Genomic DNA, 15,032 nt, shown 5'->3' with positions numbered 1-15,032 from the left:
TGCTTCACACCTGTAATAAATTATTTTTTTTATTTAAGTTAACGCATATTGCTGCTTTAAAGCTCCTTTGGAAGTCTATTTTCTCTACAGAGATACGAGAATGAGTATAAACATAGTACGATTATTACAAAGAGCAGTTCATTTCTAGAAGAATAGAGCACCATAATTTGGCAAATACGCAATGCTGCTGCCTACCTATAGTACAACTAGATAGAACATTAAAATAATAACACTTCTGATATCAAAACAAGTATTTACAGATTTGTATTAAAACAGCAGCAAAAAAAAAAAACACAACATTAACAAACGTTTGCAATTAGAAAACTATACAGTTAAACTTCAGATCTCCCTGTAACAGAATACTGATGAGTTTTAGTTAAATATCTTTAGACGGATCATCATCTTCCAGTTTCTTGATTTCATTTTTTAAACAGTTAATGGTTTCCCGACTTGCTTTTAACCTCTCCTTCAGTTCAGAGATTTCAAAGCTGGTCTTCTTCTTTGCAGCTTCCACCTTCTCCCTGGTTTTTGCTTCCAGCTCTGAAACTAAGAGACACAAAGTGGTAAATGCCTTAAGCCACACTGATCAACATCCTGGAATTAGTGTGCACAGGTTCCTGTAATCCCATTCTCTGCCGTACAGTGATCTCTGCATAGGCAATGCATTGTGAGCACATCATAAGACTTACATTCTGTTTCATGCTTATATGCACCAAGAGTTAACTGCCGAGATGTTGTTAAGAGCTGCTGCATCATCGCTGTAGGATCCTGGAAAATCTAGAGCAAAATAATAAATATAGAAAAAATGAAGTAGCGCTGTCATTTATTCAAGATTAATTATTACACTATGATCATTGCACATAGATGTTTGAAAGAACTGCTCACCTATTAAACATAATGTCCTAAAAAGCAGTAGGTGCAAAGGAGGTATAACAACTTATAGTAGAAAGAGTGAACCGAGAGGTTCAAAGATACCCCTATATATGCACTCTAAACCAAACGTGTGGATATTTCTAAGGCCACAAGGATAAAAATCCCTATACCAGAAACTAAAATGGCGCAAAACAAAAAAGTTTTAATACATCAATAGTTATATTACACTCAAATGGATAAAAATATGGGTATATACTGAACCCCTAGGTGGAGCAATAAAGAGAACCAATGGGGATAAGTATAAGTAGAATATCTCATATGTCATCTGGGATTAACCCCATCCGTTCCTGCGTGTAGTAGGAACACGTGATGCCCATATATATGACACATCACATATGTACGTTCAGTGGCCTTAAAAGGGCAATGGATCAGTGACAGCATAAACTATAATTCGCCACCATCTGATTGGGTATGGTAAATGCTGTAGTAAATAGCATACATATGGTGTAATAGGATCTCCCCCTGAAGAAGCGCGTCACACGTGTCGGATGTTGCCGACGTCACGAAAGTGACCGCATCGGAGTAGCGACTGCGTGGACACACCGGATGCCTTTTACGGGTCGTATGCCTTTAACTACACACAAGGGCTCTCCGTAGCCCGCTCTCTCCACTTCCCTCCCTATCCCTCCCTACCCACTGCTGTGGCGGCACGATATCCCGCCGACGGGGAGATTTCCTTGCTGCACTGCTGATCCAGTAGCGTTTAACAACAATAATCTGTTTTGCAAGTTGGTTTCTGAAATGCTGTTACTATACAGGCATTTGTGACTACTAGTCTGATACATTGTTTATTGTCAGTGTATCCAACCCAATGCGAGGGAAGGGATACTACCTGTCTTATCAAACAAAGGAACATTGTTAGTTTGTTAGAGGCATAGATCCTATTACACCATATGTATGCTATTTACTACAGCATTTACCATACTCAATCAGATGGGGTTCAGTATATACCCATATTTTTATCCATTTGAGTGTAATATAACTATTGATGTAGTAAAACTTTTTTGTTTTGCGCCATTTTAGTTTCTGGTATAGGGATTTTTATCCTTGTGGCCTTAGAAATATCCACACGTTTGGTTTAGAGTGCATATATAGCGGTATCTTTGAACCTCTCGGTTCACGCTTTCTACTATGATCATTGCAATAAGATATTTCTCCTCTGTAAGGAAATTCCTATTACTTCGTGTGAGGACACTATGTAGCAGTGAACATAAAGAGTAAGACTTTATTCAGCACTCTCAGCAATTTATTAGTGAGTGTTAACTAGCAACAGGCTATTTGGCTGTTTTGCTAGGTGTGTGCAACCACTGGGATGCTGTTGAGATAACACATTGTAGCATCTGCTGTACATTGTAGAGTAAACTGCAAAGAAATTCTTCATCTCACAGGCCACCTGATAACTGTAATGGAACGTTTGCTGGAGTCAGGCAATAAAATACACTTTTTTGATATTTCAAACAAAAAGGTAATAAACATAAAAGCTTTTATTTCAGAAAACTCTTGACTGCTCTTTTGCAATACTAAGCTTTAGTGTGGATTTCTGGCTAAGTGGTCTTAGATGTAAATAGTGGGGGAGCTCTTCAAATACAGGCCTACATGTCGATAGTTGCAGCTCGGTTAATGCTCAGGATTCAAAAGTTATTGAGAGCTTTACAGCATGTACTCCATTCTCCGCTGTATGACACTGCACCCAGTAGCACTCCAAAAACAGCTTCTTACCATTTCATCATAGAACTCAGAAACCACAGTCTTCTTTCCCAGCATAGCATTTGTGTCGGACTGAAACAACTTCAGCAAATGATACAGAGTAACCTGTTAAGATTGTGATAAAAACGTATTCAGTTTTAGGAACCAATAGTTAATATGCAATACACTTTCTGATGGGCCTAATAACCTAATTACAAATGCGTCATATGCCTCAAGTTTGTTCCCTTAGAATAGTTTCAGCAGTTAAATATATATATTTATCTTGCTATCTCATTGTGGTCATGTTTATGAAATAAAATGTCCCATCTGGCGGATTGCGAAAGATGTTTTTCACCCATTTTTTTAAGAAGCCTAATGCAAGCCCTAGCTGTGTGTGTGCTGGTTTATGTCTTTGGGTCTTCATAACCTATATGTACATATTGTATGTGATAGATAGAGATTATATATATATATATATATATATATATATATAGTGGTTACGAAGCCAAGATGATTGCACTGATTATACTTCTGTTCTTATAGTAATATCTAATGTTAGTGTATGTTTGCTGTTATAATGCGTTAGTGCTTCATTTCTCTTAGTACAGAATCCCACAGTATGTACTAAACACGCAAAGAAATAAATTGTTAAACAAGATTTGAACAAATAATATAACTAGCAGTAATTCTGAGAATTAGCAGAGAAAACTGCAGCCTTTCCAAATCAGAAACCGCAAGAAAAAATACTTACTGGCCTTTCGTTTGGATCAATAAAAAATATTTTTATGATGATCTCAAATTCACCCCAACCCGTCTCAGTAATTTCATAAGGTGGCTTGGTAACAACTAAGATAAACAGACAAAAAAACAATTGTTAAAAATTTATAGAAAAATGATCTTCATGCATTATTTACATTTAGTGCAATATATTACCTCTTAAAGGATTTCCGTAGCTTTCATGCAGTTTAAACTGGATTTTCTTCACATAAGCAGACATATCCTGAAATGTAATTGTGAAAAGTGAATATTGAAATGGACAACTGTAATGACACAAATTCATTTATGGGGCTCACATGCCCAATTTGAACTATTATTCTAGGAAGAGACTGGATCTTAAAGCCGCAGTCTTCGCTCCACCCCCACAGTTGACACCATATAGATTTTAAGCCAAAGGAGAAACAAACGCCTGGGGATTCTGGTATTTGGTAGAGAACTCACTGACAGAATCTAAAGGCCGATCTCCCCCTTTTAGTTTCGAAAGAAGGCACCTTTCTGCAATATCTTAATGCTTTGGGAGATGCTCTTAAAGCTCCCATGACATAACTGTTACGTTATCCAGCGTCACAGAATGAAGTAGTGGTTCAGTGAGTCAAGAAACTGACCATGACAGTTTAGCAATTCCTAGTGTCAGCTCCTTGTGACCTTGGGCAAGTCACTTTATCTCCACTTTTGGCACCAAAATCAGATTGTAAGCTCATCTGGACAGGGATTGCGTCTATAACAAAATCCTATGTGCTGCGTACCGAACACTATAATATAATTGTGATGTGCTTTAAGTCCCATTGGGAAAAAAGCACTATATGAAATAGTTATTATAAGTTCTTATTATGTCAGCTTTTTTGTATACTATCAAACCTTTGGAAAATGAGTTACATAAATGATCCATATGTCCCTTATTTTACTGCCTGTATAGCCTGTGGGTGCCTCTAGGTTAGTCACAGTACCTCATTACGATAGGGTTTCACGTATACTGTCCACTGGTGAGTATGTCCGTCTTCTTCTCTTTTCTTCCCAAAATACCGCGCAACATTTCCATAAACTACGGGTTTCACAATGGTAACTCCCTAAAAGAAAATAATTTGTAAAATTTCGAAATAGGCATTACAATTGAAGAGAAGTAAGTTGTTTTAGTTTAGTGAACAAGAGGAACATGTAAAACATATTGATAAAAAAAAAAAAAAAAAATATATATATATATATATATATATATATATATATATATATATATATATATATATATATATATATATATATATATATATATATATATATATATATATACACATATACATACACACACAAAACCTACAGCAGAGTTCCGATAGCAGTTAAGACATTAAGAGGAATTCTAGGACATCATAGTGAGGATCCTTCTAGTATTGGACACATTCCCATCCAATACTTAAAAGGGTTAAAATTCCAATGGAAATCTGTAATTCCCATTGAACTAATTGAAGGTAAACGTGGTTATACACTATTTCTAACCCTCTCGCTGATATTAACGCAACAACCTCTTCACCTACCATTAAGATGAGGGGGTGGATACACACACTTCAAAGCCTTCTCAATGATTCAAAGTGACAGGATGTATAACAGCACTTGTGCTGGAAGGTTTAACCATATTATGAAAGCTTGAACAATATACAGTACCTGGCAAAAGTGGGAAAGGCACTTGCCAACATGCAAATGAGGCCAGTATGGCAAGTAAGGCCTCAACTTCCATATATGGAACACATCAAAAAGCAATGGCCCTCAATCTCTGGAGGTTGGAATGTCAGTGGGCTTGACAGCATTCAGGAAGAAGGCATAGGGTGCTAAGAATCCCCGGAGGTTAAACAAAAGCCATCATTCAAACCTAAATCTGGCTACTTACAAATACCAGACTCTCCCCAGTGAAGCAGCAATGCAAGAACTGGAAGACGAACTTGAAAATATTAAATGGGATATTGTTGGCCTTAGTGTAGTAAGAAGAAAAGCTGAAGGCCCCGTAGAGCACAAAAGCAGACACCTATTACAGAGGTACAGAAAATTCAAGAATCAGGAGTAGGCTTCATTATTAACAAGAGATTGTGAAACAACATAGTGGAGTATGAAAGCTCAAAACAGTGAGCAGCTAGAATCGCCAGTTGACAAAGATATAGACTTCAAATAATCCAAGTGTATGTTCCAACATCAAGCCACACAGACAGTGAAGTGGAAGACGAGAAATCAACCATCTTAAAGAAAAATTTTCACCTAAAGATCATTGAGAGATTTCAAATCAAAAATGACTGCCCAACAGAAAGACAAAGCATTAGTTGGCAAGCATGGTTACGGTAACAGGAATAAACGTAGAGACAGATTGGTAGAATTTGCAGAATGTGACAGCTTCTACATCATAAATTCATTCTTCAAGAAGAATCCAAATAGAAATTGGACATGGAATGGACCTAATGGAATCAAGAATGAAATGGAAACTATATCCAAACAAGAAACACGTTATTGACAATTATAGGCTAAAACACTAAAATTCCGGGCATTATTGAAATCCCTGCTCTCTGATTGGTTAGCATTCCGGACATTATTCATTCAGTAGTTCCTGGAATTTTTGGCAACTTTCCCATTTACCTTTAAGAGATGCAGTGGGAGCGCACTGAGAATTTGAAATTAAAAAAACTGCCAAATTAAAAACTGCTAACAGTAAATGCCTCTCCTGGTCCAAGCTCCAGCTGCACTTCCGCTCCTCTCCTCACACACAGAATGGCAGCATATGCAGTCTCTCTCACAGCTGCTAGTGCTGTCAGAAGCTGGCGGTTCCCAAATAGTAACTTTGTTACTTGCAACAAAGTAATATTTCTTCCACAACTTGTATAGCTTCTGCCAAGGTCATTTTTATTTGTCTTTTATTTAGTTTGTAGTTAAAATCACTATCATCTCCCCCCCCCTCCTCCTCACCTCTCTCCTCCCCCCCCCCTCACCTCACTGTGTGTGTGCAGCGTTTGTGGGTGTAGCTACAGAGTTTGTGTGTGGAGCTGGTGTGTGTGTGTGTGGGTGGGTGTGGGTGTGTGGAGCTGGTGTGTGTGTGTGTGTGGAGCTGGTGTGTGTGTGTGTGTGTGTGTGGGTAGCTGGTGTGTGTGTGGAGCTGGTGTGTGTGTGTGTGTGTGGAGCTGGTGTGTGTGTGTAGCTGGTGTGTGTGTGTAGCTGGTGTGTGTGTGTGTGTGGAGCTGGTGTGTGTGTGTGGAGCTGGTGTGTGTGTGTGTCGAGCTGGTGTGTGTGTGTGTCGAGCTGGTGTGTGTGTGTAGCTGGTGTGTGTGTAGCTAGTGTGTGGAGCTGGTGTGTGTGGAGCTGGTGTGTGTGTGTGTGGAGCTGGTGTGTGTGTGTGTGTAGCTGGTGTGTGTGTGTGTGTGGAGCTGGTGTGTGTGTGTGTGGAGCTGGTGTGTGTGTGTGTCGAGCTGGTGTGTGTGTGTGTGTGTCGAGCTGGTGTGTGTGTGTAGCTGGTGTGTGTGTAGCTAGTGTGTGGAGCTGGTGTGTGTGTGGAGCTGGTGTGTGTGTGTGTGGAGCTGGTGTGTGTGTGTGTGGAGCTGGTGTGTGTGTGTGTGTGGAGCTGGTGTCTGTACACAGAGGGGACGGCAGTGCGTGTATATAGATAGCTGCAGTTTAAGTGTATATAGAGGTGCTTTAATGTATTTACCATCTTAATTTTATTTTTTTAAATCTATACAAAGGTGTCTATTTATGAAAAAAAGCCTACATTTAGCCTCGGGCCTTCAACTCTTCCAGCCAGGGCATTATTGGCCAGTAATGCCCTGTTCTTTGGGGATTATTACTTAATTAACAATTTACATGCTGCTTGAAGAACAGGAACATTCCAGAACAATGGAGCAATGTCATAGTTATCCTCATCCAAAAGAAAGGAGACAAGGACCTCAAGAGCTACACACCAGTCAGTCTACTTCCAATCACTTACAAGATTTTTACAAACATACTCCCTGATCTGCAGTAACAGACCCCCAAACTTTACCCTGTCTACACAACAAGTGGGATTTCGCAGAGGATACAACTTAATGGACCATATCCAAGTCGTACAAAAAGTGCTTTACCAAAGTAATGAATATGACTTCCGTTTGGAGTCGTAGGGGCTGAAAAAGCATTTGACACTTCCAAACCTCAGCGGTACTAAATGCATTGACAAAGTGTTGTCCATATAATAATAAAAAACTTAAATGAGAATGCCACAACATCAATTAGATTACATGAAGATAAAAGCAAGATAAGGATCGCCAAGAGAGGGCACCAGGTAGACACCACCGAAGCTTTTCACAGCAACACAAAGAATTTTTCAAGACATTGCAATTGGGAAGAAAAAGGAATCTAAAAACAACAGTGAATACTTGAGCCACATAGGGTTTGCAGAGGACATAGTCATTGTTGCCACAAGTTTTGCAACAAAAACAGAGAGCTCGCCAAAGCAAGTACCAAGATGGATCTCCATATGAATCTCAACGAAACCAAAGTGATGCCCAACAATTTTGTCAATTCTGCAAAGATCGAAAAAAATAGAGTAGAGCTAGAAGTCGAAGACCACGTCTACGGGAACCTTTCGAATGAAAATCAATAGAAGATGGGATTGCGCACATTTGGACGAAACAAGTCAATCTTTCAAGGGAACCTTTCAGTGTGCCTAAAGTGGAAAGTATTCTGTCTGTGCTCAAGTATGAATGTGAAACCCTAAATGCAAAGATAATTCAAAAGCAGCAAACAACAAAACAAAGAAACACTAGTATGGACAAATGTATGTTGGGTATTAATTACCCAAAGGGAGCAGAAAAAGAATAAATGAAAACGTCCATGACAACACAAGGATGAAGTTATTAAAATGGCAGTGGGATGGAAATATCATAAGTTGAAATGACCATTGTTGGACAAAGATGGTACTCGACTGGATTCCAAGGGAAATTAAAAGATCAAGATGACGACCAAAAGTCAGATGAGAGGATGAAATCAGAAAATGTATTGGAGCAACGTAGATTAGGGAAGGTTTGCACCGCAGTACAGGCGGACCCCGGTTTAAGGACACTCACGAGTAAGGACATATCGCCCAATTGGCAAACGGCAGCTCACGCATGCGCCTGTCAGACCGTCCTGAACAGCAATACCGGCTCCCTACCTGTACCGAAGCCGTGCGACTATAGAGCCTGTTACAAACGCGTTATTTACATTAGTTATGCACGTATATGACGATTGCCGTACAGTACATGCATCGATAAGTGGAAAATAGGTAGTGCTTCACTTTAAGTACATTTTCGCTTTACATACATGCTCTGGACCCATTGCGTACGTTAATGCGGGGTATGTCTGTATGTGGAAGATACATACCTCCCTCCAATAAGAGATCAAACAATGAGAATTTATTAATACTGTACAAGTTTCGGTCCCAGTGGAGACCAAAACACCCATCAATAAATGCTCACCGGGTCCTGTATTTCTTTGTATATTCTACATAACCATGCACCTCCCCTATATGTAAAAAAAAAAAAAATCCAATGTACAAAGCTGTTTACTGCGCACTATATAGTAATTATGCAGCGCGTAAAGTCCCATTGGGGAAAAAAAGCGCTATGATATGAAATAAAGTTATTATTTCCCATGATTAAAGGGTTCTACCCTCCAGAGATAGATATACACACAGAGTTTTAGAAGTCTATGTACACTCGAACATATGTAAATAAACCATCACAAATTAAAAAAAACACCACTATGCAGGACCCCCTGGTGCCTGCAGACCCCTCTCCGGACTGTGAGCGGGGTCCCTGGGGCCCCTCACCTTCACTCTCCCTCCAGAGTCCGGCCCAAATTCTGCCATCCTCTTGAACATATTGCAGCGGGAGGCAGCCGGGGAGGGGCGGGAGCAGCTCAATGCGGACCCGACACCGCGCTGCTTACTGCAGGGAGCAGCCAACCGCGACCGAGGGAGGGCACCGTGACAAGCACGGGGAGACTGGCGGTGCCTTCACTGGCACAAGCCGCAGGCTGAGTTCGGCCGTAAATGACCCAATGTTCACTGTCCTCCCCCCCTCCTCTGCTTGCCGGAATGGTACGGTCCGGCCACACACACAACACTTTTGTCAGTGCAGGCGACCGCGCGTGGAGAGCATAGAAAGGGGGCGGGACAAAATAGATGCTGTGACCAACGCAACGGAGGCATTCAATTGCTAAGGGGACTAGTGCTGGCAACGTGTTTACGAAATACCTCGGCGGCCATCTTTGTAACTGGCATAATTCGCCATACTTACGGTCTCCCTGCATATGAAAAATCGTTCTGGATTTAAAAAAAAATGTGTATTTTAATGGATCGGACTACTATGAAATACGAATTCTAGCTCTATTTGTCTCTTATTTTATGTGATAAATTGGGAAAATAGGTAGTATGATACACCTGTACCTTTCATTGGACCAACCATCTTTTACAGTTCATTACAGGCAAGCCTCAGAGAGTTTTCTGCGAGAGACCCCCGTGAGATTCAAACATGCGTGTACTGTCGGCCATTGTTGGTCCCCACTGCAATGTTGTCTCACGATGTCACAACTTTCTATTGGCCACCAATGTTAGGCTGATCCCAGGGGCCCTCATTTCTCCAAAGAAATAATTCAATTTGACAGCAATTTTACCACCTGATTGTATTTATTTAGAAAAAATATGTAACCACGCTATTTTGAACTCTGGTGACCTCCCCTGGCTCCCGTCATACCGCTAAAGTTAGAGCCACTTAGTCTCCTCCAGAGAAAACAAAATGGCAGATTACATTTCCCGCATCACGCAGGATAATAGGAAGTCACAAAGTCACCCAGCCATTTCATATTGTCCCGTGTGATGCTGAGGATTTCAATACCAGTATCTCGGAAACCGAAGACTCAGAGCTGATAATAGCGTGGTTGGTTCCACTCTGGGGACCCCCTGGATGACCATCCTTTAAAAAAAAAAATATGTAAAAAAATATTTATTTTTTTTGTCATAGAAGCATTTATCTTTTGTGGCCCTCTGTGCCCGGCTTCTAAGGAGATAACATCGGTGTGTTATATATTGCTATTCTGCATGGGTTACCTTGACTCAGTGCTGGATGGTGAGGTAACAAGGATGTATAAAAATGGTTGCCAGGAACTTTTCTGGTACAAATGTCATGTTCCCAAGGACAGAGACCCCTCATACACATTTTGACAACATTGCACTGTATTTTATATCATACAGGAATATGGTTCTTCCATTGGTGGAACAATAAATAGCAAAGCTGCATACCAATAGTATATAATAAAATACTTGCAACAACCGGTGCTCCTGGTTCAGGGAAATCTGCCTGAAGAGTCTGGGTTAATAGTAAGAATTGATGATCCAGGGCACAGAACGGATTTTCAAAAAAGAGATTTAATGTATCAAAATAGCACCATAATACGACGTTTCGTCCTTCTTAGAGGACTTTTTCAAGTTCTCCAAGTACAATAAATTTGACCTTTTTAGCTACTGAAGTAAAAAATAATGGGGAAAGAGGGCGGCCTTGTCTTGTCCCATTTGTGATTTTAAAATTGTCAGATAGTGTTCTATTGACTTTAACCCTCGCTGTTGGGTTAGAGTACAGTGCCTTGATATATGTCATGTACATGTCCCACTCTTCTATGCTCCAGCACTCTATCCATAAAGGCCCATCCTAACCGATCAATGTCCTTCTCCGCTTCCAGGGAAAGAAATATTGCGAGAACCCATTTCTGATGCACATAGTGTGTCAGGTTAATCAGCTTTCTAGTATTGTCCCTAGCTTATATGCCCGGCATAAAGCCTAAATTGTGCAAATTAATCAATTGTGGGATGTATAATTTTAGTCTGTTCATCAGAATGTTGGCAAATACCTTAATATCTACATTAGGCAGTGAAATTAGTCTGCAATTAGTACATCATTGTGGTCTTTGTCTTGTTTTGGGATAACAGTAATGTGGGTAGCCAGCATCTGTGTCGGCATATTGAGTTCTAATTGAATTGAACACTGCTCTAATATGTATATTCAATATGTTTTCTTACTTCTTATAGTATTTAAGAGTTCAAAAACATGGGCCGGGCTCTTGCCTCTTGTCATAGATTTATCTACTTCTTTTATTGGTTGTGCTAGCGTTTTCAGCTGACCCCTTATCTAATTTTGTCATATTTATCTTTTGCACATAGGAGTAGATTTTTTCTTGTAGACCGTTACCTGTGATCAGGGTTACCACCACTCTGGGTTTGACCCGGAGACTACGGGTTTTGGCTACGTATCTCCGGGCTTAACTGTGAAATCTCCAGGTGGTTGCCTCGGCTCTTACCTTCTCCGGTAGCATCATCCGGTAGCATCTCCACCTGCTGGGTCCCATCAACATGGCTCCGTGACGTCAAATGCCGTCGCCTTGCCATGACAATGGGACGTGACATTGCACGCCATGAGGCATACACGTGGTCATGGCAACGTAGCACCACAGGGCATCCTGTTGTCATGGCAACTTAACGCCACATGGCGCCGTGAGGTCCCGTTGACATGGCAACACTGCACCATTTTACGTTGCGGAATCATGGTGACGGTACCTTGCAGGAGGAAATGCCAGGACATGATGCTGCTGGAGAAGGTGTGAGAAGAAAATATATAAATAGAAGGTGGCAACTCTGCCTGCAATGGTTAGTTTTATAAATTGAAATAGAACTCTCGAAATTCCTCTTTAATACCTTTCAATTCATGTGTAGAGTCGCCATCTTTCGTTCTCAGGCAATATATGTGGGATTTGGCTTATGTTTTTCCTTAATCTCAAGGCCAGTAGTTTATTTGATTTGTTCTCCTTCTCATAATGTTTGTGTTTGGTCCAAACGCATGGCCTTTTCTATTTTATGTATTAACAATTTCTTAAGCTACTTTGTGAGATTTATCTGTTCTAGTCCTATATCTCTGGCATGCTTCTTTTTTTTAACTGTTAATTTGTTTGCCAGTTTTAATGGGATACAGAAAAATGAGGGGAACATTATAAGATAATAACATAATTAATGGGGGATCATATTACGTAATACAATGTGTGGTTACATTGTGGTGTGCTTCTTTTTATATTTTGGTTCTTTTTCCTGAATTCTCTGAACCAATTTCTCAATTTTCAGCGTTCAGTTTTTTCTGAAATATGACTAATTTGATCAGTTCCTCTCTTCTCACACACTTATGCACTTCCCATTTTATAGCTGCGGACGTACTGTATCTTCTGCTATGTTATTAATAAATACATCTTTAAGGATATGTCTGATTTTATACAATATGTGAGCGCATTCACATGTTTCAGACAGGTCTGCAAACCTGCCGTTCCCCAGTATCTCTTCGTCCACTGCAGCCAGGCATTCTGGGAAATGACATGCAAATGAGCACTCATTGTCGTCACCTTTTGCTCTATGTCCTTTTTAACATGGACCAAAACAGCTGTCTGTGGGTAGGTTTACTGTATATACACTTCTTTAACTCAGGCTGTGCTGAAAAGCTGTGTTATACGCAGACATAAGCATATAGGGGTCCATGTTAAAATAGACAAGAAGCAAACAGTAACACTGTGTGCTCATTTGCATGTCATTTCCCAGAATCCCTGGCTGCAGTGGAAGCACTGTATGTTAGGAGATAATGGTGAAAAGCACAGTTGCAGACCTGTCTGAGACATGTGAATGTGCTCACTAGTGGTATTTTTATTTGATGTACACTGTACGGTTGAGGGTTTTTGTCACCTTTTTATCCACTATAACTTACATAATGTGTGTTTTTATATAAAAAGTTCAGTGAATTTCAACAAAGTTTCATTTATTCTCCACGACCATTGATTTTTGGCCTTTTCCCCAATTTTAATTATTATGTCCACAGGGGCATGAACTGACCACATGCTTGCTCCTATTTTAACCCCTTTCACCTTACTTAAGTACCTTTGTTCCGTTAGAAAGTAAAGACATTTCGTGTAGACTTTGTGCGGATTAGAGTAGACGGTAGTCTCCTTAGTGTTATATATTCTCCATATATCCAAGAGTTGATGTAGACTAAGAGTTTTATGTATTGCGCTCACCTGGCATTATGTTAGTATTGGTTTCCCTGTTGAGCTGTCCAATGCAGGGTTCAGTAGTTGTAATCGCCTTCCAAGACCAAGCAGTCTTCCTTGAACTCATTTAACAATGCTAGTGTCCTCTCTAAAGAAAGAAAAGGCTTTTTGCCCTGTGTTTGGCACATATATAGGCAAAGGTATACAGGTTATATATGTAGCCCTGGTAAGAAAATAGGGCTATAGGTCTATCCTCCTACTGGTATAAGCCCTGCTAAGGGCAGGCTGCCAGTAGTTATCATGGGTTCCCCCCACTTCAAGCCCCTCCATGAGTGGTGGAGGTAGGCCACCTGACTCTGTGTCTAAGGCAAGAGACATTGGGGAGGGGCCTGCCAAAGTCATAAAGGGCAGTGCACAGTGTCAGACTGTGTCAGCTGTGAGAGAGAGAGTTCCTGTTAGTGTGACATAGTTGGAGGAGATCAGGCAGGCCCTGAGTAGAGCTGATAGGGCTATATGTCTATCCTCCTACTGTTATAAGCCCTGCTAAGGGCAGGCTGCCAGTAGTTAACATGGGTTTCCCCCACATCAAGCCCTGCTCTGAGTGGTGGAAGTAGGTCACCTGACCCTGTGTGGAAGGCATAGACACAGGGGCGGTACCTGCTGATGTCATGAAGGGGAGGGCTGTCTCTATTTAGTTGCTTGTTCCTGTCAGGGACAAGGTAGTTGAGTCCTGGGTTCAGTGCTGAGCAGTTACCGTGTGTGAGCTAGCTAGGTTCCGGAGGAGTAGGGCCTAGTTAGCTACAGGTTGACCAGTGCCTCTCACCCTGCCTAGGGGGTGAGGGAAGAGCTAGCCCCACCCTGAGTGCCCATGACTTGGGGTGGAGGCAGGGACACAGAGTACCCAGATACCATCCTGAGGGTGTGCAGTCTGGTGGAAGAGGAGACCCTGTACCTGTGATACCACTGTGTTGCTGTGATTGCTGTTACACTGTGCTGCTGTGTTCTGTGCAATAAAGAGCTGCTGCAGATTTTACAAAGGCTGACTGAGACTGGAATCTCTCATCCCTGTGTGGGAAGTTCTCTGTAAGGGTTCCACCCCATATCCCTGGGGCTTCACAGAGATGAAGGCGTTGCACCACTGAGAAAGGATGAAGGCATTCACCCCAGAAACCTGGTCCTGTCCTCACCCACACCATCGTGGGAGACTCAGGCCCTCCTGTTGCCAGCAGGTATGCACCACACCAATTGCAAAACGTGATATATCAAAAGTGGCGCTCTATTATAAGCTTTAAACACGTGTTAATCCAATATTAACATATAAACCTTAAATTGAATAAATATATGTGATACAAACAAATCCTTGAATGCTGCTGTGACCCAGTGCAGGACTGCTCTCTCAATCCCAGGTGAATATGGCGACGTGGTGATCAAAGGGAAGCGCAAACATGTGGAGATATAAAAAATAAAACTGATGGTGCAGTATTGTGACAAATAAATGCGTATTCTTCTTTAAGTCTGCTGTTATTTATACTCACAAGTGTGAGGATGATGCTGTGTACATAAAGGTATCTTTGGGTATATGTCTG

The 15,032-nt window shown here is 41.0% G+C and overlaps 1 protein-coding gene across 1 annotated transcript; it reads right to left on the bottom strand.

Annotated features, from left to right (window-relative positions):
* Nucleotides 1–248: 248 nt before the first annotated feature.
* YEATS4 (YEATS domain containing 4) lies at nt 249–9,494 on the bottom strand. Its single transcript, XM_075600298.1, has 7 exons — nt 9,203–9,494; nt 4,344–4,463; nt 3,553–3,619; nt 3,371–3,465; nt 2,653–2,745; nt 690–777; nt 249–546 (listed from the first exon to the last, which is right to left on the bottom strand). The coding sequence occupies exons 1-7, from the start codon at nt 9,251–9,253 to the stop codon at nt 377–379; spliced, it is 684 nt and encodes a 227-aa protein (XP_075456413.1). The 5' UTR covers nt 9,254–9,494; the 3' UTR covers nt 249–376.
* Between the last annotated feature and the right edge of the window lie 5,538 nt (nt 9,495–15,032).

Source organism: Ascaphus truei, chromosome 5 (assembly GCF_040206685.1).
Source record: "Ascaphus truei isolate aAscTru1 chromosome 5, aAscTru1.hap1, whole genome shotgun sequence".
Classification (NCBI taxonomy): domain Eukaryota; kingdom Metazoa; phylum Chordata; class Amphibia; order Anura; family Ascaphidae; genus Ascaphus; species Ascaphus truei.
This window is presented reverse-complemented; position numbering and strand designations above follow the sequence as displayed.